Here is a 23,306-nt window from a genome sequence, read left to right on the forward strand (position 1 = left end):
GCTTTGAGAATCAATAGGGGTATCTCAGTTTCAAGGTCTCAGCTTGGAGAGAACAAACCTCATGAGGTATTGGTCGATCACATGCAGGAACTAAATGTTAATGATGAATTAATGATGAATAATGAATCATGTAAATCATGCTAATATAACTTGTCTGTGTAAGCAGTATATCAGAGAACTAATGGGACTGCCCCGGCAGAGCTCCCGACTAACATGTACTATGGTGCATTTAAGTTTGTTGGAACCTGTCCAGCTTGCTGATAATAAATAATTATTAATTTAATATTGACTTCAGGTGTCCCTGGTGGTAATTTCCACGACAGTGTACTACAAGTTCAATGGTGTTATTGTTTTTTTTGCATTTTTACTAGTTGTATTTTTTTGGTAGATTTTTACACACTTAATTTATTTAATTGACTGGTGATACTACCCTTTTGGTGCATTGGTTTAATGCAGGCAAATCTTTGTGCACTCATAGTTTTAATGCAATTAATACAGGCAATCATTTTCTTTCAATTTAATTAACCATTTGCTTTTCTTTCCTGTCCTCATGCATTGAATGGGACATGTCATATACAGTATGTGAGACACCTTAATTGTTTTTCCCTTTCTCCCTCTCTGTCTCTTTTTGTACCCCTCCTCCACGTGTTACAGGACTAACATCAGGGGGTGGAAGAGGGGCATTGTGCCGGAGCAGCACTGGATCCAGGAGTTCAAATTGAGAGAGAAGAGATGCTCACTCAACTGTGTCCAGTGCGCCATTGTCGCAGATTCCCATCTCTGCTTTTTACGTAGAGCTCTGCCTGCGCACAAGAACACTGGCAGAAGGATGGGTCAGTGCGTAGGATCACATGTAATGGAACACATGCATGTTCTGATACGGAATGGATGGAAACGCCTCAACATTCTCACACCACCTCTTTGTTGATATTTAGCCATATGTAAATCAGTGTGCAAATGGGTCCCATTCATTCAGTAATGGTGGACATACAGACAGTCATGAACCCCCTTGCCCTCCACGTGAATATTTAGCATATAATGATCATATATATTGCAAGCAATAATAAGGCTATTATTATTTCCTTGTTTCTTGATCACTTGTTGAGTATTAAAGGATAAATTACCCAAAATAAAAATAGCAATTCATGTAGGCCTATTTGTTTAATATTCTGAATTTGTTATTTATTAATTTATGCTAAACTTTTTCTATCACTTAATTCCCCCAAATGGTATGCTTAAAATAATTCATTGTAATCTCGGCAAAATCTCAGAAAGCTCGTCAACAAATTCTAGTTGAATGGGTTCAAACAGCATGTAACAAGTAAAGTCATATGCTACTTTGATTTATTCATGTGGATTTTAACACCCAGGATGATCTTTGATTGAGAGTTTAGTGATGGCGTGGAGAAAATACGCAAAACACAGAGAAAAGGGAGAACCAGGGAGTCTGTGTTCTGCGCCATTGAAATGCAAATATCAGTGAGGAACAAGAAGAGGTTGTGTGTCTGTGTGTCTCTGTTTGTGTGTGCCTGCGTAGGGGAGCAGGGGAGCGGGGGAGGTGTGGCGCAAGTTTTGGACAGCGAGAGAGACTACTTTAGGAAAACAGCCACACACGCACTCTCCGCAGCTCATATGACGGTGCATTTATAGGGATTTCTGCCCCTCTTTGATTTCTTCCATGCAAGGGACCAACGAGCTATACCGTTGTCTAGATGCCATTTAGAAATTCAACATTTCCTGAAATGTGAGTTCGGATTCTGGAACGTGAAGCCTACAAGTGCGTAAAGTGGCCAGTGTTATTTATTCGGCGAATGCCCCCCTTCTCTCAGTCTCCTCGTGAATCATGTCACGCCGGAAGCAGAAACGACCGCAGCAGCTCGTTAACTCGGACCAGGGGGGCACGCGGATACTATCGCACGGTGAGAAAAGTTTATTATGCTTATTCTAAGGCATGCGTCTGTTTTTTCCCCCTAGGATATTTCCCATAGTTCTATGAATGAATCAACAAGCAAAGTTACAGGTCGGAATTTACAACTATGATGACGTTCAATAGGGTTAAACAAGGTAACGTTATAAGATGGCTTTGTTTGCAGAAACTGCAGTTAAAATCCTGCTAGGTAGTAGGCCTTAAGTCAAAGTTTGTTTATTTTGTTACATTTTATATGTAAATTCCTCAAATGTTTCCTTTCACATCTAAAAAGTCACTTTACTCAGGCGACCAATCATCAACATAAATTGATATGTGTATCTCTGTGCTTTGTTTGCATATTTTTTTAATTGCAAAAAGTAATTTGCTCTTGTAATAAGTTCGTTTAGTGGACTGCATTCTGGTGTAGCTCTGCAATGGACCCCAGTAGTGGAGTCCCAGGTACTTGAGGGCTGGCCCTGTAAACTTTTCCCTGTGGCCTGGATGATAATATCCATCTGTGACCATTTTCCTGTGATGTTTAGTCCTCTAGGAAACTAACAGGCTGCTCAGGGCTGACAACTGGAGGTCTTTCATTACTTAGACGACAGTCTCCCTATTCATCAACAATAAGGCTGGATCGGTGGGGGGAAAAAGCTGGAGGGGGTATTTTTGGTAAAGATCTCTCATTCTCTCTGCTTCTATTCTCTTCTCCATGCTTTTCTCCCTCATGTTTCCTTTCCTCCTTGTTCTCCCCACTTTTCTACCCTCTCAATGCTCACTGAATGCTCCCCTCTCCACCCCTCCTACCCTATTGACTCGATGTGTTAAATGCATTTTAGAGGGGGGGTGCAGAATGTTTGCACCTTAACTTGCATTTAACATTTTCAACACCTTAGAAAATACAAATTACTTCTTAGAAGTTCTACAGGTACATTTCCATAGAGGTGAACTTGTTTTAAATAAACTTGTTTTGCACACTTTGATGTCTGCGAAGAGAACCAAGCTAGATTATTTAGCAGCAGCTCCTAGTACAGTCATCCATTCCATCACCGTGTCCCTCTGGGAGGGAATAGTTAGTCTTCCATTGTCCATACTCCCCTCCCCCTTCTTTTCTCTCTCTCGCTCTGTGCTCAAGATTCTGAAAGAATTTGACCCCAGAGCTCTAAAGGTCAGATGAGTAGACCAATCACAAGCCTCTGGACAGTGCCCAGTACCCTTAGCATGTCCCGACCTCTGACCCCTGATGTGACGTCGGGAGGGGGGGGGAGGGTGAATAGGTAGATGAAAGTAGTGAACTGCTGCAGTGAGGGGCGGGTTAAGAGGGGTTATGGCTTGTCTTGAAAATGGCCATTGTCCGTTTAAGCGTTGTCATGGCAGCAAGGTGGTCTGCAAGCTTTTGTGTGGTAAGAATACATTTGGAGAGTTTTGCTCAGGGAAGAGGAAGTGGACGGAAGACTAGATAATATCATAAAGAGGGAAAGACTGACTCAGTATGTTTGTAGACTATTAATCAATATCTGCTAATGCATTTCTTTACAAGAGAAAGCAACTTTTAAGCTTGGGATTTAAATATGAAACAATTGTTGTAATCAATGATTACAGTTAAAGGTTTGGACTTTGCGACTTACTTTGACCCCCACTTCAATCCAATAGAGCATGTAGCCTTGCACCCAGCCTTTCATGGTTCTTATGGGGACTTAACATCAATGAATTTGATCACGAAACTGAAAACTTTCCATTTGGTGGAATAGAGGGATGAAGGGGCACTAGTCTTAATTCTTCTTTTTCTCTCTCTGTCCATAGACGATCAGCTGTTAGCCAAGTCACCTTCCACGTCTCTGGGCTCCGAACTGACCTTCTCTGGGTCCTCATCGTCGTCCCCCACCTCCCTCGAAGATCACCAGCCCCCCCTGGCCCCTCGGTCGTCACCTGGGGGTCTCCACGGACCCTCCCTCCCCAGTGAGAGCTCTTCACCCCCTCACTGGCCCAGCCACATCGCCCCCTATACCACCACCTCCCTCCCCAACACCCATTCATCCCTCTCTCCAGACTTCCCTCACCCCTCCTTATCCTCGCAGACGCAATCCCTGCCACTCAACCTCAATCAGACATCGGGCCACTGCCTCTCCCATCAGGCCCACTCCCACACCACTATGACCTCACCACAGATGGGCAGCTCTACCACCACCACCACTACTTCTTCCTTGTCTTCCTCCCTCCCTCCCCGCCAGGAGAGCACCAGTCCTGGGCATCAGAACGGCTCCAGCCCACTGGTGCCGGGGCTAGGCCAGATCCAGGTGCCCCTGACCCTGGCTGTGGTCCTGGAAGAGCTGAGGGTGCTGCAGCAGAGGCAGATCCACCAGATGCAGATGACTGAGGAGATCTGTAGGCATGTTCTCCGGCTAGGAGGTGCCATCTATACCCAAGACACCTCCCAGGTTAGTAGTGGAGAGAACCACCAAAGATCCACAGCAGGATCCCCCTCCCCAACACACCATTCCTATTCAGCCCCTGTCTCATCCTCGGCCTCCCCTCTCCTGGCCTGCCTCCCCTCCCTCCTCCCTCAGCCCACTGTCTCCAAGCCCAGCCTCTCCTCTCACAGTAATGGGACCAGAGCATCACACTCTACCTCGCCCTCCACCACTTGGAGCTCCTCAATAGCATCCTCCATGCATCCTCTGTCCCTGGGCCTGCCCCCGCGCTACCTCCATGAGAAATCCTCCAACACCTCCCCGTTCGGCCACAGCAACGGGGTCAGCTTCACCGCCCCGCCCCTCCCCACCACCAGCCACTCCCAGGACCACCTGCTGCTGTCCAGCTCCTCCTCGGCTGGGTCCTCATCTGCAGTGCGTCCACAGCATGCCTGTAAGTTTTGTGGTAAGGTCCTGAGCAGCGATTCCTCGCTACAAATCCACCTACGCTCCCACACGGGGGAGAGGCCCTACCTTTGTCCCGTCTGCCTCAGCCGTTTTACCACCCGCGGGAACCTCAAGGCTCACTTCCTGCGCCACCGTGAACAGAACCCGGAACTGTCGCTCTCGCTGCTCCCTCCGGCTCTGGAGCAGCCCGCCCCCGTCGCCACCACCGCAGGCCAGAGACGCAGGAAGCGCCGGGCGGAAGATGAGGAGCCGCCGTTCGGTGGCGTGAAAGGAATGACAGAAGGAATGGCGCTCAGTTTCCTGTCCGGGGCGTCTCCTCGGCCTTCCCCTTCATCTATGCCTATGCCACCCAGTATGGACATGGCGCTGTTGTCCACGGCTCACTCCCTGCTACAGCTGAACAGGGCCTCCGCTGCAGCAGCCAGCGCCTCAGGTAGTGTGTTACCTTCATCATCATCATCCTCCTCATCCTCCATGGGTGGCCAGTTCAAAGGGGTGAAGCAGCAGAGGTTCGATGAGAACACCCCTCCACACTCCACCATCCATCCAGGCTCTCCCTACTCCCAGCTGGCCGTCTTCCCCAAGATCCTCTTCCCCGGAGGACCCTCACCCCACCACCTCGCCCTCCTCTGTCCCCCAGGGACCCACCCCACTGCCTCTCATCTCACCTCCCCCCACTCCCAGCTCCCCTACCCTCCCTACTCCAAACCTCAGACGTCCTCGTCCTCCACCACCTCCTTCACCCAAACTTCCGACACCTCAAAGTTGCAGCGGCTGGTCATGAAACTGGAGAAGCAGCACCAGGGAGGGGGGCAGTCGTCCTCCTTTGGCCCAGCAGATGGCTTTTTCTCAAACAGGGACACCCATGGCCACGACCTGACCACCAACTCCTACCGCAGGGAGATGATGGCAGCCCTGGGCCTCAACCCCAACCCTGGGGCCATGGTGAGCAGCAACAGCCAGGCACAGGATCTCCCTGGATCCACCAATCCCGCCCTGTCTCCGAATCAGTGTGGGGTGTGCCTGCGGGTGCTCTCCTGCCCCAGGGCCCTGAGTCTCCACCAGGCCACCCACCTGGGTGAACGCCCCTTCCCCTGTAAGCTGTGTGGACGCTCCTTCTCCACTAAGGGAAGCCTGAGGGCCCACCTCGCCACCCACCGCGCCCGCCCGGCCAACTCCCGCACCCAGAACTCCTGCCCGCTGTGCCCGCGCAAGTTCACCAACGCCCTGGTGCTGCAGCAACACATCCGCATGCACCTGGGGGGTCAGATACCCCCGGGGGGAGAGGGGGAGGAAGGTACAAATATGGCCCAAGAAGATCCCACCGATCTGAGCCAGATGACCACAGACTCTCGAGCCAAACCCTGCCTCCAAGGCCTCCACCCCCTGGCCTTAACAATGACCAGCTCCATCTCTAACCCACTGGTCAGCAACATGGACTCAGGAGGTCCAGCGACCAAGGAATCCCATGCAGCTGGCCCGAGCCCCCATATAGAGGTGGAGTCTGAACCCTCTCCCTCCACTGCCGGCATTAGCCCACCTCTGACCCATAATCCCTCCCCAGAAGACCCCATGCTCCTGGGGGAAAGATCTGAGTCTGACAACGGCCCCGCTGGAGCCTCCATAGAAGACTCGCAAGACTCCCCAGCTGACCTCTCTAACACCAGCCCAAGTAGGCGACCATCCTTGACCAGCTCCCAGCCCGCCTCTGTGGTGGAGGGTGATGTAGAGGTGAAGGAAAACGACCCTCTCGCCCTCTGTGTCCACAGACCGGGTGTGGATACTGATAGTAGTAGGTCAGGAAGGCTCACTAACAGCTCTGGGTCGACCACAGAGAACCAGACCGACTCGCCAGATGGACTCATCACCCCGAACTCCCCTGCCACCCTCAACCCCTCCCCCACGCTCACCCTCCCTGCCAGCCATAAAGCAGCCCAAGAGCCAGCCCCCCAGGCCTCTACTATCACCCCACAGGAGCCCAGTCCTGAAGGGGAAATGGCCCCATCTGAAGGGGAGAGCGAGGGCACAGCACCCAGTGATACCTCATCAGTAATGGTGCCTGAGAGTGAGAAAGAGACCCTTAGCTCCGCGGAGGAGAGTGATCGGGCTCCAGAGGAACCAGAGGCCTCCCAGCTGGCCACCCCATCATCAACGCCCTCCAAACCCTACTCCTGCACTCTGTGTGGGAAGGCATACGCCAGCCGCAGTGGATTAAAGGTAAGCATAAGATAAGGATGGATCGTATTAGAACCATACGTTCCAATTGATATACAGAACACTTGACAGAAGCTAAATTGTGATTCTTGAGCTTTGTCTATTCCTCATGTCTTACTGTGTTTTCATGCTAGCAAGTGTATTCTAGTTAAAGTAATTGATCACTTAACCAATACCATTTTTCTGTGTTTCCAACAACAGGGACACATGAAGACACACCCTGTGTTGACCAACGTCCCCGCCGAGACTTCTCCTCCCGCCACCCTGACCAATGACACTGTGGAGGATCAGAGTTCTCTCTCAGCCAATGGGAACAGTGGAGAGCAGGATGAAAAGGAACGGCTGGCCAAATCTCCTGAGAAACTCGTTACCTTAGAAGATCAGCCAATCACTGCTGGTTCTGGGGAGGAAGCAGAGCAACCTGCGGACACTACTGAGTAAAACAGCTGCTGAATGGTGTCAGTCATTTTTTTTATTTTTTATTAAAGGCCCTGATGAGGGAATGTATTTTCATCATAGAATTAGAATTGATTCTAAAAAGATTGATTCTTATTCTGTGTAATTTTGCTACTAGTCAGTTGGGTCTATTTTGTCTATAATAAAATGTTAGATTGTTGTGAAGTACTAATTCAGTCAGCATCTCAGCATGGTTACGATACCACTATCTCAAAGAACACGAAGAGGCCTTATTTGACGACACGATGTCACAGAATTGTCGTGTAGTGTAACGGCTCACAATGAAGTCTGTGTGTTGGATCGCAATAGAATAGATAAGCAGGGATGTATGTTTTAGAGAGCAGCTAGTTCTAGTTAAACATATGAATGAAATGTCTATTTGGATTGTGGAATGGGAATGAAGTGAAGGTGAAATGTCACTAGGATATATGGTACGCGTGCCATACCAAAACAGGCCAGTGCAGTAGTGGCGGTTTTCTTGTATACTGAACAAAAATATAAATGCAACGTGTAAAGTGTTGATCCCATCTTTCATGCGCTGAAATACAATATCCCAGAAATGTTCCATATGCACAAAAAGCTTATTTTCCCCAATTTTGTGCACAAATTCGTTTACATCCCTGTTTAGTGAGCATTTCTCCTTTGCCAAGATAATCCATCCACCTGACAGGTGTGGCATATGAAACAGCATGACCATTACACAGGTGCAACTTGTGCTGGGGACAATAAAAGTTTAGTCACACAACACAATGCCACAGATGTCTGAAGTTTTGAGGGAGCGTTCAATTGGCATGCTGTCTGCAGGAATGTCCATCAGATCTGTTGCCAGATAATTTCATGTTAATTTCTCTACCATACGTTGTTTTAGAGAATTTGGCAGTATTTCTAACCGGAGACCACGTGTAACCATGCCAGCCCAGGACCTCCACATCCGTCTTATTCACCTGCGGGATTGTCTGAGACTAGCCATCCGGGCAGCAGATGAAACAGGAGTATTTCTGTCTGTAATAAAGCCCTTTTGTGGGGAAAAACAAATTCAAATTGGCTGGGCCTGGCTCCCAAGTGGGTGGGCCTATGCCCAGTCATGTGAAAGCCATAGATTAGGGCCTAATTTATTTCAATTGACTGATTTTCCATATATGAACTGTTAACTCAGTAAAATTGTTGGATGTTGTTTATATTTTTGTTCAGTATACATATTAACCGTGGTTGCTATGTGTATGTTTATTTACATTTATTTTTTACAGACTTTTCACTTTTTAAACTGTCTTGCTGCTGGACTGTTGTTTCAATGGAGTTGCACTGACTTTGTACATTGCTGTCCATACATCCATTGAAACAGTGATGATGAAAATGCGGATGATACTGACGATGATTGTTACACTGACCAGTCTGTATATACAATGTATGTTGGCAATCCTGGTTCCCGCTGTTATGATTGACCATACAGCAGCAACTTTTAGACGTGAACAACAATGCGCTATATTGGTGATTGTAGTCGGTTTATCCATAATTGATTGGATGTCTCCGCACAGGGACGTATTGAAGTAGCCTGGAATTCAAACAGATGGTGCTTATGCTTCACTGTTGTGAGGTTTGGGTACCAGGCTAGAATAAACCAACTGAACCTCCCAAGGACCCGAATGAATTATGTCTTGATAGATTTACATTATCCCTCCATGTCTTTTGTCTCTCTACCTCTAACCTCTCTTTTTCTCCCTCGCTCTCCTCCTTTTCCCTCTCTCCTTGTCTCTCTCCTCCTCTACCATCTCGCTCCTAATCTCTCAAAGCACTTGAGAGTTCAAGTTTTCGGCGACATCCTACATTAGATGGGTTTAGTTTTTGTACTTTTTTTTTAGCCTTTGTATGGTTTTTCCCAACCATTGTTTTTGTAGTTATGATAACACGTGCTTCCCATTTTTTTTATGTAAAAAAATAATAAAGTGATGGTGGTGGAAAAAAATGGCTTTTTGGTTGTTCAGTGTGTCTGGCTTTGTGTATTGTTTGTCACAGTCTGTCTGGTCTCAGTCCATTCATTGATCTGTTTAAGTATTCTGCTTCCATGTCAACATGTTCTGTATGTCTGAGTGTACTCTCGCTGTTTGCCTCTGTGCTCTGTGTCTGACTGTCTGCCTCACAGATCCTTTGTCTGGGCGCTATAACCGTCTACTTATTCTGCCTTTTTTTTTGGCTTCACTTTTTATATGTTTCAGTTCCTTGGTTCTGTGGTGTGTGTCTGTTTGCTTGCATGCATGTGTGTGATATGGATAATCAGTGCTTGTGTGATTGAGAGTGCAGCTGTAGATGCCCCCACCACCCACCCCCACATCTTACTCTCTGTCATACTCTCTTTCATACTCGCTCTCTTTCATTTTCTCTTTCATTTTCCCTCTCTGTCCTCCCCCTCCTAGTGTAATAGTCCGACACACAGGAAGCTCTAATCCTCACACAATGATAGCCCTCATCCCCCCTATGCGACTGCGAGCGGGACAGGGGGCAGCACACACAGAGACCTGGGCCAGCTGTCTCCAAAATGGCCGCCCTAATCCTCCAACCACCCTTCTCACTAGCTAGGGCTCCCAAAACCATGACAACCGGTAACCAAGGAGAAGAATTTGGGAGCAGAAAGGGGGAAAGAGACAAAGGGCTGAAAAGCCATGCCATGTGTGAAAAGTTTATCCATGTGTTGGAGTGAGACAGAGACATCAAAAAAGGGTAGTTAGAAAGTGAGGCAGGGATGATTGTTGGGTGGTTGGGTTTGAGAGGGAAGGAGGGGGGTGTATGGAGTGATTACAGGTGTGGATTGGGGTAGTGTGCTTGATCATCAAGCTGTCGATGGCATACGTACAGATATTCATAAGGTGCTTCATTAGTAGCTTCACAGGAACGTCACAGTGTGTTAATGGGAAGCCTTTAATATAATCCATTTACGATCAATGATCCCGAACAATGTGAAGTGTCAAAATCAAATGTTCCAAAACGAATGTTAATTGATTGATTGTCTAGATGCTGAAATGGGTCATTTAATTGTACGTTTAGAAGAAACTCTGCCCATCAGGAACACCGAACACAAAAGCAAAATACCACAATAAGCATAATGACGTAATGAAGCGCTCAAACCGTTCATTTGCCGACGTTGGAGGCGTGAAGCAAATAATGACCAGAGGAGGGGGCTGAGTAACCTATTTTGGGATTCCTCATCAATTCCAACTATTCAATGCAGAGATCTCCTTATGTGTCATAACTCAGGAGGCACTCATACGTCAAGATTGTTGACCATAACATGATATCATCAGTGTTTAAAAACAACTCTATTATCAATAATAATACAACAATAACTTAGGACAGTGATGAAATTCTAAGTGACTTCGAGTCCTCAATATCCTTTAAATTCGTTCTCAGTGATTAGTCATACATTCGAATCCCACTGTTTCCTTCCGCGCCAGATGATTAAACGAGGAAGAAGAAACAACATCATCAACAACAACAATGCCTAACATAATAGCCCAAAACTAAAGCAATCACCACCAACAACAGGTAGGCTAAAACAAGAGCTAAAGGGTCATGTTGATTTGAATTGCCACAAAAGAAAGTGTGAACGTGTGAATAGCCCAGCGTAAACGTGATCAGGCCTGTTAATGCATTAATCAAAGTGATGGGAAGCAATTCATTTGACAGCGAAACCCATTGCCAGAGCCCAGACAGTGGTATAAAGTCAGTCCATCCCTCTCTCCCTCTCTCTCCCTCCTCCTCTTCCACCTGTCTCCTTAGTAGCTGCTGGGTCAAAAAGCAGAAGTTCATCAGCTGATCGGCCTGTGCACCTTCAGACTCCGACAGGAAGGCGAGCCAAGTCAGAGCAGAGAACGCGGCGTGACGGGCAGAGAGGGAAGGTCATCGGTGGAGAGCGACAACGCGCACAGAGAGCAATAGTGAGAAAAACAATGAGGGATGCGCAATTGACATGAACGTTCTATAAAAACCTGCGACTCATAGGCTTTAGAGAAGAAGTGCAAGAGGACCCCCCCAAGGGAAGGAAAGCCAAGTTCACCTATAGCGCATCTGGAGAAGGTAAGTCCCCTGAATTCAATTGGCGTCTATCCTAACATACAGTAACAATGCAAGGTTTTACATTTGTATTATATATTTCAAATATAGAGACTGTCGTTTGGCTGTAGTAACTGTACATTTGACTCTCACTGTTCAACATGTGTTTTTCTCTGAGGAGATAGGTCTTTACACTACAGATTAACTTCTAATGGCGTTCCTGTGTAGCCTTACTAGCCCCTAGTCATCAATAAAATGTGCTGTGTCAACTCTGCAGCGTTGCCAGCTTTGCAATGAATAAGCTCCGAGTCGGCCAAATGATTGCTGCCAGCTTGTCATATTCTGAGAGAGATAAAAAAAAACAGAGGGAGAAACAAAGAGAAAGGGATTTCAAATATGATACAGCAACCTTGAGTGGTATATGATAGTCAATTTGAGTAGCCTACTTATCTTACCATTCTTGGACCTTGTATCTCACTTCAACGCCTCCTGCCCTGCCCTTTGTAATCACGTGCAGAAGGCTACTATCCACTGTACTTTGTAATCACTTCTTCTTTTGAACTGAACTCACACGCCAGGGGTATCTATCTATCTGCACTACTTCTCCATCTCTCCCCTTCTCCCCCACCCCGCGTCTCACCCCTACTTTTTGCAGCGACAATAATGGTCCTACATCTGTAGCCTACCTCTCCACTGTGTTCATCAGATCTCCCTCTTCCTGATCTTTCTGATATATCGTTGGTTGATGTGACTTGACCTGTGTTCACTTTCCGTGTCAGGACAGCGTTTTTCTCTCCCTGTGATGTGACTGCCTATGACTGACTTGTTGATGCGTTGTCATTGTATTGTGATGGATTTTCTCCAGAGTCACACAGATCTTGTGATGAACTGTAGACCCCTGCCCTCTCCCCTCACTTAGTGTGATGTGTGTGTTGTTTTGTTCAGGTCCTGACTGAGCATGTGTGTGATATTCAGTATGGGCACTAAGACATCATGTGTCTAGTCATTCAAACTCTTCTATATATGCTGCTGAAGGCAATGAACTTTGAAATAAATGTGACGGTTCCGTTCAGCATGCTGCTGACTCCTAGCGAAGTGTCTCTGTATCTCTGTGTCTCTGTGTTTCTGTGTCTCTATGTCTGTGTCCCTCTGTGTCTGTGTGCCTGTGTCTCTCTGTGTCTGTGTTTCTGTGTCTCTCTGTGTCTGTGTTTCTGTGTCTCTCTGTGTCTCTATGTCTGTGTCTGTGTGTCTCTATGTCTGTGTCTCTATGTCTGTGTCTGTGTGTCTGTGTCTCTATGTGTCTGTGTGTCTGTCTCTTTGTGTGTCTCTGGGTGTCTGTGTCTGTGTGTCTGTCTCTTTGTGTGTCTGTGTGTCTGTCTCTCTATGTTTCTGTGTGTCTGTGTGTCTGTCACACTGTAGAATACTTACAGTAAATTATAGACTAAATATCACAGTGACAGTCAGTGATAGTCAGTAATGAACGTTACAGTGATGTCAGGCTGTTTGTCTTTCTCTCCCACTCTGTCAATACACTCAAGCTTAAAAGGCTATTTACTGAAACCCCTAATGGTTCCCAAATTGCCATCTGTGAAATCCAATCCAATAACCAGCAGCAGTGTGTGTGTGTGTGTTATAACATTTGTGTTATTTTGCAATGAGTTAAGTTTAGCCTCATGTTTTACAAATGTAGCATTCAGACCAGCATTTATGTAAAAAACGGTACTGTTTTTTATGTCCCAGTTGATGACTGGGCCCATATGGACAGCAGCTTGGTTTCCATGGCAACACCCACACACTCTCTGATAACACTTTTTACGTCTCTTTCCTCCACAGATGTCACCAGAGGGACCCTCATAGCTGGAAAACGACTTTAACTCAGCCATTACAACCAATCATCTCCTCTGACTGATTGACAGTCGCCTGGTCCAATCACTACTCACTTCCCCACATCCCCTCCAATCACCAACCTCCACCCCACACTTCTAGCGCAATGGCATCCTACAGCCCCGCCCCCACACAAGAGCCCGCCACCAACGGCGGTTCGACCTCGCTCAAGTCGGGCGGCTCAGGGGGCGACAACGATTCCATGAAGCTGAAGAAGGAGATCTCTCTCCTGAACGGCGTGTGTCTCATCGTGGGCAACATGATCGGTTCGGGCATCTTCGTCTCGCCTAAAGGCGTCTTAATCTACAGCGCCTCCTACGGGCTGTCGCTGGTAGTGTGGACCATTGGCGGTATCTTCTCTGTGTTCGGGGCCCTGTGCTACGCCGAGCTGGGGACCACCATCACCAAGTCGGGGGCCAGTTATGCTTACATCCTGGAGGCCTTCGGAGGGTTCCTGGCCTTCATCAGACTGTGGACTTCCCTGTTGATCATAGAGCCCACCAGCCAGGCGGTTATAGCCATTACCTTCTCTAACTACATGGTGCAGCCCGTCTTCCCCACCTGCATAGCCCCCTATCTGGCCAACCGCATGCTGGCTGCAGCCTGTATATGTGAGTATTTTATAGTCATTGTGTGTGGAGGGGTGCTGTTTGTGTTGGTGCAATACTGTTCCACTGTAGGCCTCTAACATGGTTAGGGCCCTGAGTTTTTCCTTACCGATGGAAGTGATCAGGTATGTGTGAGCAAGGACTTTGCATGCAGACAATGATGTGTGTGTGTGTGTGTGTGTGTGTGTGTGTGTGTGTGTGTGTGTGTTCATACTCCCGTGAGTACCGAACAGTGATGTGAGTGCATGCGCCTCTCTTTGTGGAAAATGTGGGAAACGAAACTAAATGACTCACAGCATACCCAAGTCAGCACCTCAGCAACAGAAGGGAACACGAGAAAGGTTGAAAAAGGAACAGAGAGGGGAGAACAGAGAATACAGACACCAACAAGTGTTTCCTGTATAAGACAGACAATAGGGGAAAGGAGAATTTACTCAATTTCAGGATAACTGACCAACATTACAAAGCATCAGTGTGACCAGATTAAACTGCTGGCAATGCTCATTACTCATGACAGTAGAGTACAATAATGTAGTGTAAATTGATCATTTATAAACCACCAAAGGAAGCAAGGAAGAATAGAGATGAGTAAGGAATGTAGAGAGAGGGAAGGAGGGAGTGTTGTCATGGATATTGTTCTAACAGATTAGAAGAAACCTGGACCTCTCAACACAACCACACAACTGTGGGGTTTATAGTCATATTATTACTGTGGGTTTGATAGTCATATTATTACTGTGGGTTTGATAGTCCTATTATTACTGTGGGTTTGATAGCCATATTATTACTGTGGGTTTGATAGCCATATTATTACTGTGGGTTTGATAGCCATATTATTACTGTGGGTTTGATAGTCATATTATTACTGTGGGGTTTATAGTCATATTATTACTGTGGGTTTGATAGTCATATTATTACTGTGGGTTTGATAGTCATATTATTACTGTGGGTTTGATAGCCATATTATTACTGTGGGTTTGATAGCCATATTATTACTGTGGGTTTGATAGTCATATTATTACTGTGGGTTTGATAGTCATATTATTACTGTGGGTTTGATAGTCATATTATTACTGTGGGTTTGATAGTCATATTATTACTGTGGGTTTGATAGTCATATTATTACTGTGGGTTTGATAGTCATATTATTACTGTGGGTTTGATAGTCATATTATTACTGTGGGTTTGATAGCCATATTATTACTGTGGGTTTGATAGTCATATTATTACTGTGGGTTTGATAGTCATATTATTACTGTGGGTTTGATAGTCATATTATTACTGTGGGTTTGATAGTCATATTATTACTGTGGGTTTGATAGTCATATTATTACTGTGGGTTTGATAGTCATTAGTAAGTACAGTATAAGCCACTACTGGAACAGATTGATAGAACACATAGAACATGAGAACAACCAGACAGAAACCTGGGTCAAAGAGACGGAAGTCATGGACATATACAGAATACCGCTGCTACTACAGCAACCAGATAGAACACTGTTACGAGTCTTACTAAAAGGGATAGTTCTGAGATAAGCTTTCTCCTTCAGGTTCTAAAACATCTCTCAAGTAATAAATATCACTCATTCATCTAATTACAATCCAGACACACCCACATCCACACACACACACACACACACACACACACACACACACACACACACACACACACACACACACACACACACACACACACACACACACACACACACACACACACACACACACACACACACACACACACACACACACACACACACACACACACACGTTCTCTTAGATAAGCAGTGCTTTAAGGAATGTGAATGTGCTGATAGCTGCTAGGTAAAAAGGTAAAAGTCCTTTCTACTTCAAGACTCTGACCCCAGGCTAATGGCTAATGACAGCTCTGTCAGCATGGCACAGACGTGAACTATAACCACAGCTCTAAAATCAGATTAGCCTACACCCCATCCTAACTTTAACCATCAACCGGATGGAAAAACACCTGATCTAGTATCAGTGTTTAGAGGCGTTAGAGGCGACTTCAACATACTTCAGAGCCATGAGAAGACCGGAAACACCTCCAGGTAGACATGAACTATAACCACAGATCTAGGATCAGATTACCCTCCCGCCAACCCTAACCTTGATCCTGTATAAATGGGTTGGAGTTCTGCGTACACCACAGGACAGAGCCCAAACACGGCAGCCGTCAATCTTACAACCTTTTTTTGATACAGTCTATGGGTTGCGTCCCAAATGGCACTCTATTCTCTATGTAGTGCACCACAGTTGACCAGGGCTCATAGGGTAGGGCACTATATAGGGAATAGGGTGCCATTTGGGATATAGTATATGGTCTCAACAACACATCTGGACCAGATCTAGAGTAGCCTAGAGAACCGACCTGATCCACACCCTCCCACCCTTCTAGCCTTTCACTGTCAATACAACCACGCCTAGGACATCTGTGTGGCCCGCTACACTGTCAGTTCTCTGTTAGTCCGGATCACTCACTGTCTGTCTGGACCGGTCTGAACGGAGAGATATGTTATGCTTAAGGAGACCTCCTATTGATAAGAGACTGTTATGATCCATGGCCTCATAACTGGGATAAAGTGTTATGATCTTTTAGGCTTTGTCCTCCGTTTGGGGGAGGAAGGGAAACATGGTATTCTGTTAGATCAGTATTATTCTCATTTCGGGGGAGATTGGTGGACACAGTGTCATGGCCCGCTCTTCATTTGGGAGAAGAAGGGAGAGATGGTGACTGTTATGATGATCAATGATGTACATAGGCCTTCATCCATCTCGGATTATGATTAGGGTCTTGATATTTGGCCTGACCATGTGACTGCACCAGGAGAAATGCAGGGCCCTAGTTATCAACCTATTTTTATGTGGGAAAGGGTGATGTGTGTAGGTACTGTATGTGTGTCAATATATATATATATATATATATATATATATATATATATATATATATATATATATATATTTGTTTTAACATGAACATTCACTTGAGTTGTAGATGTGAACTTGAGTGCTAATCATTTAGGTAAACACTGTATGGTAGATATCATTACGGCTACTTAGCATTACAGTAATGCAGGAAAATATTGTTGAGGAAAATGTTGGGTATACCAGAGGCTTATCAAACATTATGCAGTGTGAGGGATATACTCTATATATAGGCGTTGTGTCCCAAATGGGACCATATTCCCTATTTAGTGCACTACTTTTGACCAGAGCCCTATAGGCCCTTGTCAAAAGTAGTGTACTAAATAGGGAATAGGGTGCCATTTGAGATGCTGACATAGTGAAGAGAAGATATTATTAAATCCCAGTGAGTGGGAGGACAGTGGGAGGACAGTGGGAGGACAGTGAGGATTCAGACCTCCATGCTGTGACTATCTGAACTCAAGTTTATGAACTTAAAGGAACAAACACTGATAAAGACATAGAGAGAGAGAAGATGATCTGGAAAACATGTTTTCAAGACTAAGACTGAGGAGCAGTGGAGTACAAGGACACAGTCAGAAACTCAGTCTGTATCTGTCAGCCAGTCAGTCAGTCAGCCAGCCAGCCAGTCAGTGTGTCATTCAGCCAACCAGTCAGCCTGCCTGCCTGCCAGCCAGTCAGTCAGCCAGACAGTCAGTTTGTAATTCAGCCAGTCAGTGTGTCAGTCAGCCATTAAGTCAGTCAGTCAGCCAGCCAGCCAGTCAGCCAGCTCGTCAGTGTGTCAGTCAGCCAGTAAGTCAGTCAGTCAGCCAGTCAGTGTGTCAGACAGCTAGTCAGTCTATCAGTCAGTCAGTCAGACAGTCAGTTTGTCATTCAGCCAGTCAGTGTGTCAGTCAGCCAGTAAGTCAGTCAGCCAGCCAGTCAATGTGTCATTCAGCCTTGTCAGTCAGACAGTCAGTCAGCCAGCCAGCAAGCCAGCTAGTCAGTGTGTCAGTCAGTCAGTAAGTCAGTCAGCCAGACATTGTGTCAGCCAGCTAGTCAGTCTATCAGTCAGTCAGTCAGCTAGACAGTCAGCCAGCCAGTCAGTCAGACAGTTAGTCAGTCAGCTAGACAGCCAGACAGTCAGTCAGACAGCTAGACAGTCAGTCAGTCAGTCAGCCAGTTAGTCAACTAGACAGTCAGCCAGTAATTCAGTCAGCTAGACAGTCAGTCAGTCAGCTAGACAGTCAGGCAGTCAGACAGTCAGCTAGACAGTTAGCCAGTCAGTCAGTCATTCAGCGAGACAGTGTTAGTCATTTTACCAATCTTTTATAGAGGTCTTTTAATAACCCATAGAACTTTATCTGGGTACTCCTTTACCCCCTCTTCTGTGTCTGACCCTATTTCTCTTTCTTCCTCCTCCTCTCTGCCTATGTCTCTATGTGCTGCGCTCAGCTCTTGAACCTCTGTGGAAAACAACCTCATCGACTGCTGTAGTCAGCAGCCTCATTTCCTCCAGCTACACAGACTCTGAAATTAGACACACGTCAGCGCGCGCGCATGTGTGTGTGTGTGTGTGTGTGTGTGTGTGTGTGTGTGTGTGTGTGTGTGTGTGTGTGTGTGTGTGTGTGTGTGGTAACATGTAGATCTGAATGTCTAAATGTTTGTATCTCCCCTCCAGGTTTGCTGACCTTTGTGAACTGTGCCTATGTGAAGTGGGGGACGCGTGTCCAGGACTTCTTCACCTACGCTAAGGTCATCGCCCTCATCGCTGTCATCATCACCGGCCTGGTCAAGATAGGACAAGGTACTGATGCTGCCAGGATGGCCCTCACACTCGCACACAATAATAACATCACACATATTGTCCAAATATTCAACCATCCACTCACTGTGCTGTACTGTACATTCACAGAAACAGATATGCCCACTGTGAACACTGACACAGTCCTATAGTTATTGTACATACAAAGCATATTTATCTGTAGTATTTACATACATTCATTTGTACCAGTTAATGCATGTATTTACGTATGTGTAATAATACATGATATTGTGTGTGTGTGTGTGTGTGTTCCTCAGGTCAGACGCAGAACTTTGAGGGTATGTTTGAGGGCTCGTCCACGGATCCAGGAGACATAGCTCTGGCCCTGTACTCTGCTCTGTTCTCCTACTCCGGCTGGGACACACTCAACTTCGTCACCGAGGAGATCAAAAACCCGGAGAGGTGACGGGTGGGAAGAGAGGGAGGGCAGGGGAAGGGTCACTGGTACTCGCGGACAAAAGGCTATACTCTGTAGTATACATGAGAATGAGGAGTAGTGAAGGAGTAGAGGACGAGTAGTAATTAGCGTAGTAAATGTAGGTGAAGGGATATAGAAGGATTAAAAGCATGAGAGAAGGTCACAGATGGCGCCGGAGGGGAGGGCTGCCGTTTTACGGGCTCCCATCCAACTGGGCTATTTTGTACGTTTTTTTCCCGCATTGTTTGTGACTTATTTTGTACATAATGTTGCTGCTAGTGTTACTTTTTAGTAAATTTTTTTACTTTAGTTTATTTAGTAAATACTTTCTTAACAATTTCTTGAACTGCATAGTTGGTTAAGGGCTTGTCAGTAAGCATTTCACGGTTTGTTGTATTCGGCGAATGTGACAAATACAATTTGATTTGAAGAGGGAAGAAGGAGAGGGGTAGATGTAGGAATTACGGAGTGGTTGTGACTAAGCAGAGAAAGTGGAGTAATAGTGATTGATGAGGCAAGGATGGGAAGTATGGAGAGGGATGACACGCTGACTGAATGGGTAGTCAGGTGTTTTTGGCGGGGGGAGGGCGGGGCAGGGCTGGAGGCTCCTCATCTCCTGGGGAAGTATTTAACTGAGCCCCTTCGCTCTGATTCACACAGCCAAACACTGATCAAATGGAGCAGGACAGACATGTGATTGGATCACAAGCTACTTCCAGGAGTTCTCAGGCAGATTATGTGACAAACAACCCCACCTCCCCCTCCTCCTTCCTCTGCTCCCCCACCTCTCCGTCCACCTTCACCCCATCCTTGCCCAAGAGGATCAACTCTTGACCCGTTCACTCGAACCCCTGGATGTATCACAGCCACTTCACTCTCTTCTTTCTTGGTGTTTTTCTTCTTCTTCTAAATCGAACTGTCTGTCTCCCCCTGGTGTTTGTTTGTGTGACCCACAGGAACCTGCCCCTGGCCATCGCCATCTCCATGCCCATCGTCACGGTGATCTATATTCTGACCAACGTTGCCTACTACACCGTGCTGCCCATTCCTGCCATCCTGGACAGTGACGCCGTGGCTGTGGTGAGTTCCCTTCGCATAGAAATATACTGGAAATAGAACAGACATTATCCTATACCATGTAGATTAGGAGAGTCATCACGTCAGATGTATACATTTCTATCTGCGTATCATCTCATTGAGCCCTAAGTGACTTTGTTATAAGATGTACTTTAAGTGTTCTGATTGGTCTAATTTGATGTTGTTATACCTCAGACGTTTGCAGACCAGGTGTTTGGCGTGATGAACTGGACCATCCCTCTAGCGGTGGCTCTGTCCTGCTTCGGAGGACTCAACGCTTCTATCCTGGCTGCCTCCAGGTGAGTCAGAAGGACACCGTTCTGATGCCGGTCTTCATCATCATCGCTGTCACTGATAATCTCATTATTGACCATAAAAAAACGATGGGCCCTATAGCCTTTTAGCTCATTGCCCTACACGATAACCTGTGTGTGTGTGTGGTTCCTCCATTATCAGTGCTCCAGTGAGGTGTGTTTGTGTGTTTCTACAGGCTGTTCTTCGTGGGCTCCAGGGAGGGCCATCTCCCGGACTACCTGTGCATGATCCACGTCACCCGTTACACCCCTATCCCCGCGCTGCTCTTCAACGTCAGTCATCCCGCTAAGCCACTGTCTTTGTGTGTGTTTGTGCGCGTGAACGTCTGTCTATCTGTCGGTCTGGAACAATGTACATTTCCATTTTTTTAACGAGAGGTTTTCCTTGTTCGGTGTTTGGTCTCAGTTCTGTGTCAACGTTCTGTTTCTGCGTCTACCCAACATTCTGACCCATTGTTTTGTCTGCCCCAGAAATCTGTTCTCAGCATTCTATTATTTTAACCCAGTGTTCGGTCTGCCGCAGAGTTCCGTCTGTCTGCAATCTCAGCATTCTCTTTGTCCGTTCGTCCACATAGTGTTCCGCTATATCTACACTTTCTATGAAATAGAGTTTTTGTGTAGGGCATGTTGTCCATTGTGCCCTGTACGATGGATATTGACATAGTGCTGTTGCTCTATACTATAGGGTGCCATGGCGTTGGTCTACCTGTGTGTTGAGGACATCTTTAAACTGATCAACTACTACAGCTTCAGCTACTGGTTCTTTGTGGGCCTGTCTATCCTGGGACAGCTGTACCTGCGCTGGAAACAGCCAGACAGAGTGAGACCTCTCAAGGTAAGACAAAGGGGAATTCCACAGTAACAGAATGATAGTGAATCAGATTTTTCTCTTTAAAATATGTTAAATAAATACCATAGATTGCAAAGTTAAACAAACCATACAAACGCACAAGGACGACTTAACAATTCCCACTGAAAATGTTACAAAAACACATTTACTTGAAGAACAGTGCAGATGCAAAGTTTGGTTACAGAATGACGACACAAATAGTAATGGAATTGCCCCAAACATCCAACACAAAACACTGAGGCCTATAAACACATTCAAAGGCAAAGCTCCATTAGTGTTTCATGTATGGAGCATTTATACTGTAACTCACAATGCGGTTTTGTATGTGTGATCTCTTTCACTGTTTGACATCAATACCAGATCCTGTTTCATATAGTTGTGCAATAACCCTTCTTCCCCATTTCTCTCTCTCCCTTCTCTCTCAGCTCAGTCTGTTCTTCCCAATCATCTTCTGTTTCTGCACCCTGTTCCTGGTGGTGGTTCCCATCTACAGTGACACCATGAACTCTCTGATTGGCATTGGCATCGCCCTATCAGGAGTGCCAGTCTACTTCCTGTGTATCTATACTCCCGCCACCAAAAGGCCCATGTGGCTCCGCAGGTTCTTTGGTAAGAATCAGATGAATGTTTGAGTTTAGTATAGGGTTGGAAAAATCTGGTGACTTTCCCAAAATCGCCAGGTTTTCAGGAAATCCTGGGGGATCTTCCAACCAGGATTTCTGGAAAACCAAGAATTTGGGGGAAATTGATGGAATTTTTCAACCATAGTTTGGTATGACATGAGTTGCGAGACGAGTAGGTACATTATTTTGTAGGCCTAGAAAACAATACTTATTTTCTACATTCTTCAAGCATAATACTTACACTTCTCATGCTATCGCTAGTGTCGCATTGATGTATTTGAGGGTATTTCACTCATCCTCTCTCATCTTCTCCCTCCCTAGCCAACTTTGGTCTGCTGATTCAGAAGGTGTGCTATTCTGTTGTGACCGAGTTAGACGTCATAGACAAGTTGGAGTGAAGATATTAAAACCAACCAACACACTGCTGCCGCTGCTATCTGAAGACGCACAAAACTAGAGGCTCAACGACACCACCTACTGGCCAGTATCGGCCTTGGCTACCAATCAGAGGGCTGAGTCAAACAGCAGCCATTCATTGGACCAAATCTCTGGCCAACCAATCATTGCCGTATGTTCATTGGACTATGGGGTCGTTCTACGGCCAGGATGACACTCCAGTTGCCTCTGACATCATTGGACATTCCACACACTACAGAAGAATTAAAAATAAAATATTCCTGTTCTCAAATATGTCTATACTCAAATACGGATATTTATGACCTCTGATGGGCTTCCTATGTAAACGCAGCCTAATACTGATCTTTTTAAATCGCTAATTGGTCTGAGTAATCAGCTCTGAAAAATAACTGATGTAGAAAGATCTGTGATTGGTCAAAAGACCAATTAGTGGAGAAAAAAATAAATCAGTATTGGGCTGCCTGTGAAAACAGCCGTAGTGGCATAAGTCACTACTGATACCTCTGAAGTCATATCAATAAGGAAACAAAAAGAGATACTGAAGACATATGTAGGAAAGTAATAATTACTGAGGGTTAGTTTGTTGTATGTGGTTAGGCGAGAATAGTGGTAGCTCGAGCCACAATTATTTTTGGAAAATGTGTTATTTGTCCTATGTAAATGTCCATCCCACCTGCAGCTTTTAAGATTTTTTTTTGAAGCAAAGGGCTATATATATTTTTTAAATCAATTTATTAAGAATAATCTGTACTCAACATGTGAATTTAAACAAAGGGGCGGGGAGGGGGTTGGTTGAGATGATAAATAGTTTAGAATGTATTTATAATAAATTACTAATGGACATTTTAAATGACTTGATTCTGTCA

At 45.9% G+C, this 23,306-nt stretch overlaps 2 protein-coding genes across 6 annotated transcripts; both read left to right on the top strand.

Moving 5' to 3' along the window:
* Positions 1 to 1,470: 1,470 nt before the first annotated feature.
* LOC115194377 (sal-like protein 2) lies at positions 1,471 to 8,080 on the top strand. Of its 3 annotated transcripts, XM_029754027.1 has the most exons (4): positions 1,471 to 1,744; positions 1,830 to 1,919; positions 3,713 to 7,005; positions 7,204 to 8,080. In XM_029754027.1, exons 2-4 carry the CDS (start codon positions 1,844 to 1,846, stop codon positions 7,441 to 7,443), a joined length of 3,609 nt encoding a protein of 1,202 aa, XP_029609887.1. In that variant the 5' UTR covers positions 1,471 to 1,744; positions 1,830 to 1,843; the 3' UTR covers positions 7,444 to 8,080. The 3 variants fall into 3 exon arrangements, with proteins under 3 accessions (XP_029609887.1, XP_029609886.1, XP_029609888.1); XM_029754026.1 differs by having other exon boundaries at positions 1,471 to 1,919; XM_029754028.1 differs by lacking the exons at positions 1,471 to 1,744; positions 1,830 to 1,919 and adding an exon at positions 1,937 to 2,064.
* Positions 8,081 to 10,817: 2,737 nt separating this feature from the next.
* On the top strand, positions 10,818 to 23,290 carry LOC115194378 (Y+L amino acid transporter 2). 3 transcript variants are annotated; one of them, XM_029754029.1, is made up of 11 exons: positions 10,818 to 10,995; positions 11,230 to 11,526; positions 13,336 to 13,997; positions 18,598 to 18,723; positions 18,999 to 19,143; positions 20,116 to 20,239; positions 20,432 to 20,535; positions 20,727 to 20,823; positions 21,236 to 21,385; positions 21,826 to 22,009; positions 22,345 to 23,290. In XM_029754029.1, the coding sequence occupies exons 3-11, from the start codon at positions 13,493 to 13,495 to the stop codon at positions 22,419 to 22,421; spliced, it is 1,512 nt and encodes a 503-aa protein (XP_029609889.1). In that variant the 5' UTR covers positions 10,818 to 10,995; positions 11,230 to 11,526; positions 13,336 to 13,492; the 3' UTR covers positions 22,422 to 23,290. The 3 variants fall into 3 exon arrangements, with proteins under 3 accessions (XP_029609889.1, XP_029609891.1, XP_029609890.1); XM_029754031.1 differs by having other exon boundaries at positions 11,230 to 11,387; XM_029754030.1 differs by lacking the exon at positions 10,818 to 10,995 and having other exon boundaries at positions 11,212 to 11,526.
* The last annotated feature ends 16 nt before the right edge of the window (positions 23,291 to 23,306 follow it).

Source organism: Salmo trutta, chromosome 5, assembly GCF_901001165.1.
Source record: "Salmo trutta chromosome 5, fSalTru1.1, whole genome shotgun sequence".
NCBI classification, from domain to species: domain Eukaryota; kingdom Metazoa; phylum Chordata; class Actinopteri; order Salmoniformes; family Salmonidae; genus Salmo; species Salmo trutta.

Excerpts from the sequence above, each read along its gene's own strand:
- LOC115194377 (XM_029754026.1), top strand. The coding sequence starts at position 1,844 with ATGTCACGCCGGAAGCAGAAACGACCGCAGCAGCTCGTTAACTCGGAC. Across the intron at positions 1,920-3,712 it reads CACGCGGATACTATCGCACG|ACGATCAGCTGTTAGCCAAG; the intron begins GTGAGAAAAGTT and ends CTCTGTCCATAG. Across the intron at positions 7,006-7,203 it reads CCAGCCGCAGTGGATTAAAG|GGACACATGAAGACACACCC; the intron begins GTAAGCATAAGA and ends TTCCAACAACAG.
- LOC115194378 (XM_029754029.1), top strand. The coding sequence starts at position 13,493 with ATGGCATCCTACAGCCCCGCCCCCACACAAGAGCCCGCCACCAACGGC. Across the intron at positions 19,144-20,115 it reads GAGATCAAAAACCCGGAGAG|GAACCTGCCCCTGGCCATCG; the intron begins GTGACGGGTGGG and ends TGTGACCCACAG. Across the intron at positions 22,010-22,344 it reads GTGGCTCCGCAGGTTCTTTG|CCAACTTTGGTCTGCTGATT; the intron begins GTAAGAATCAGA and ends CTCCCTCCCTAG.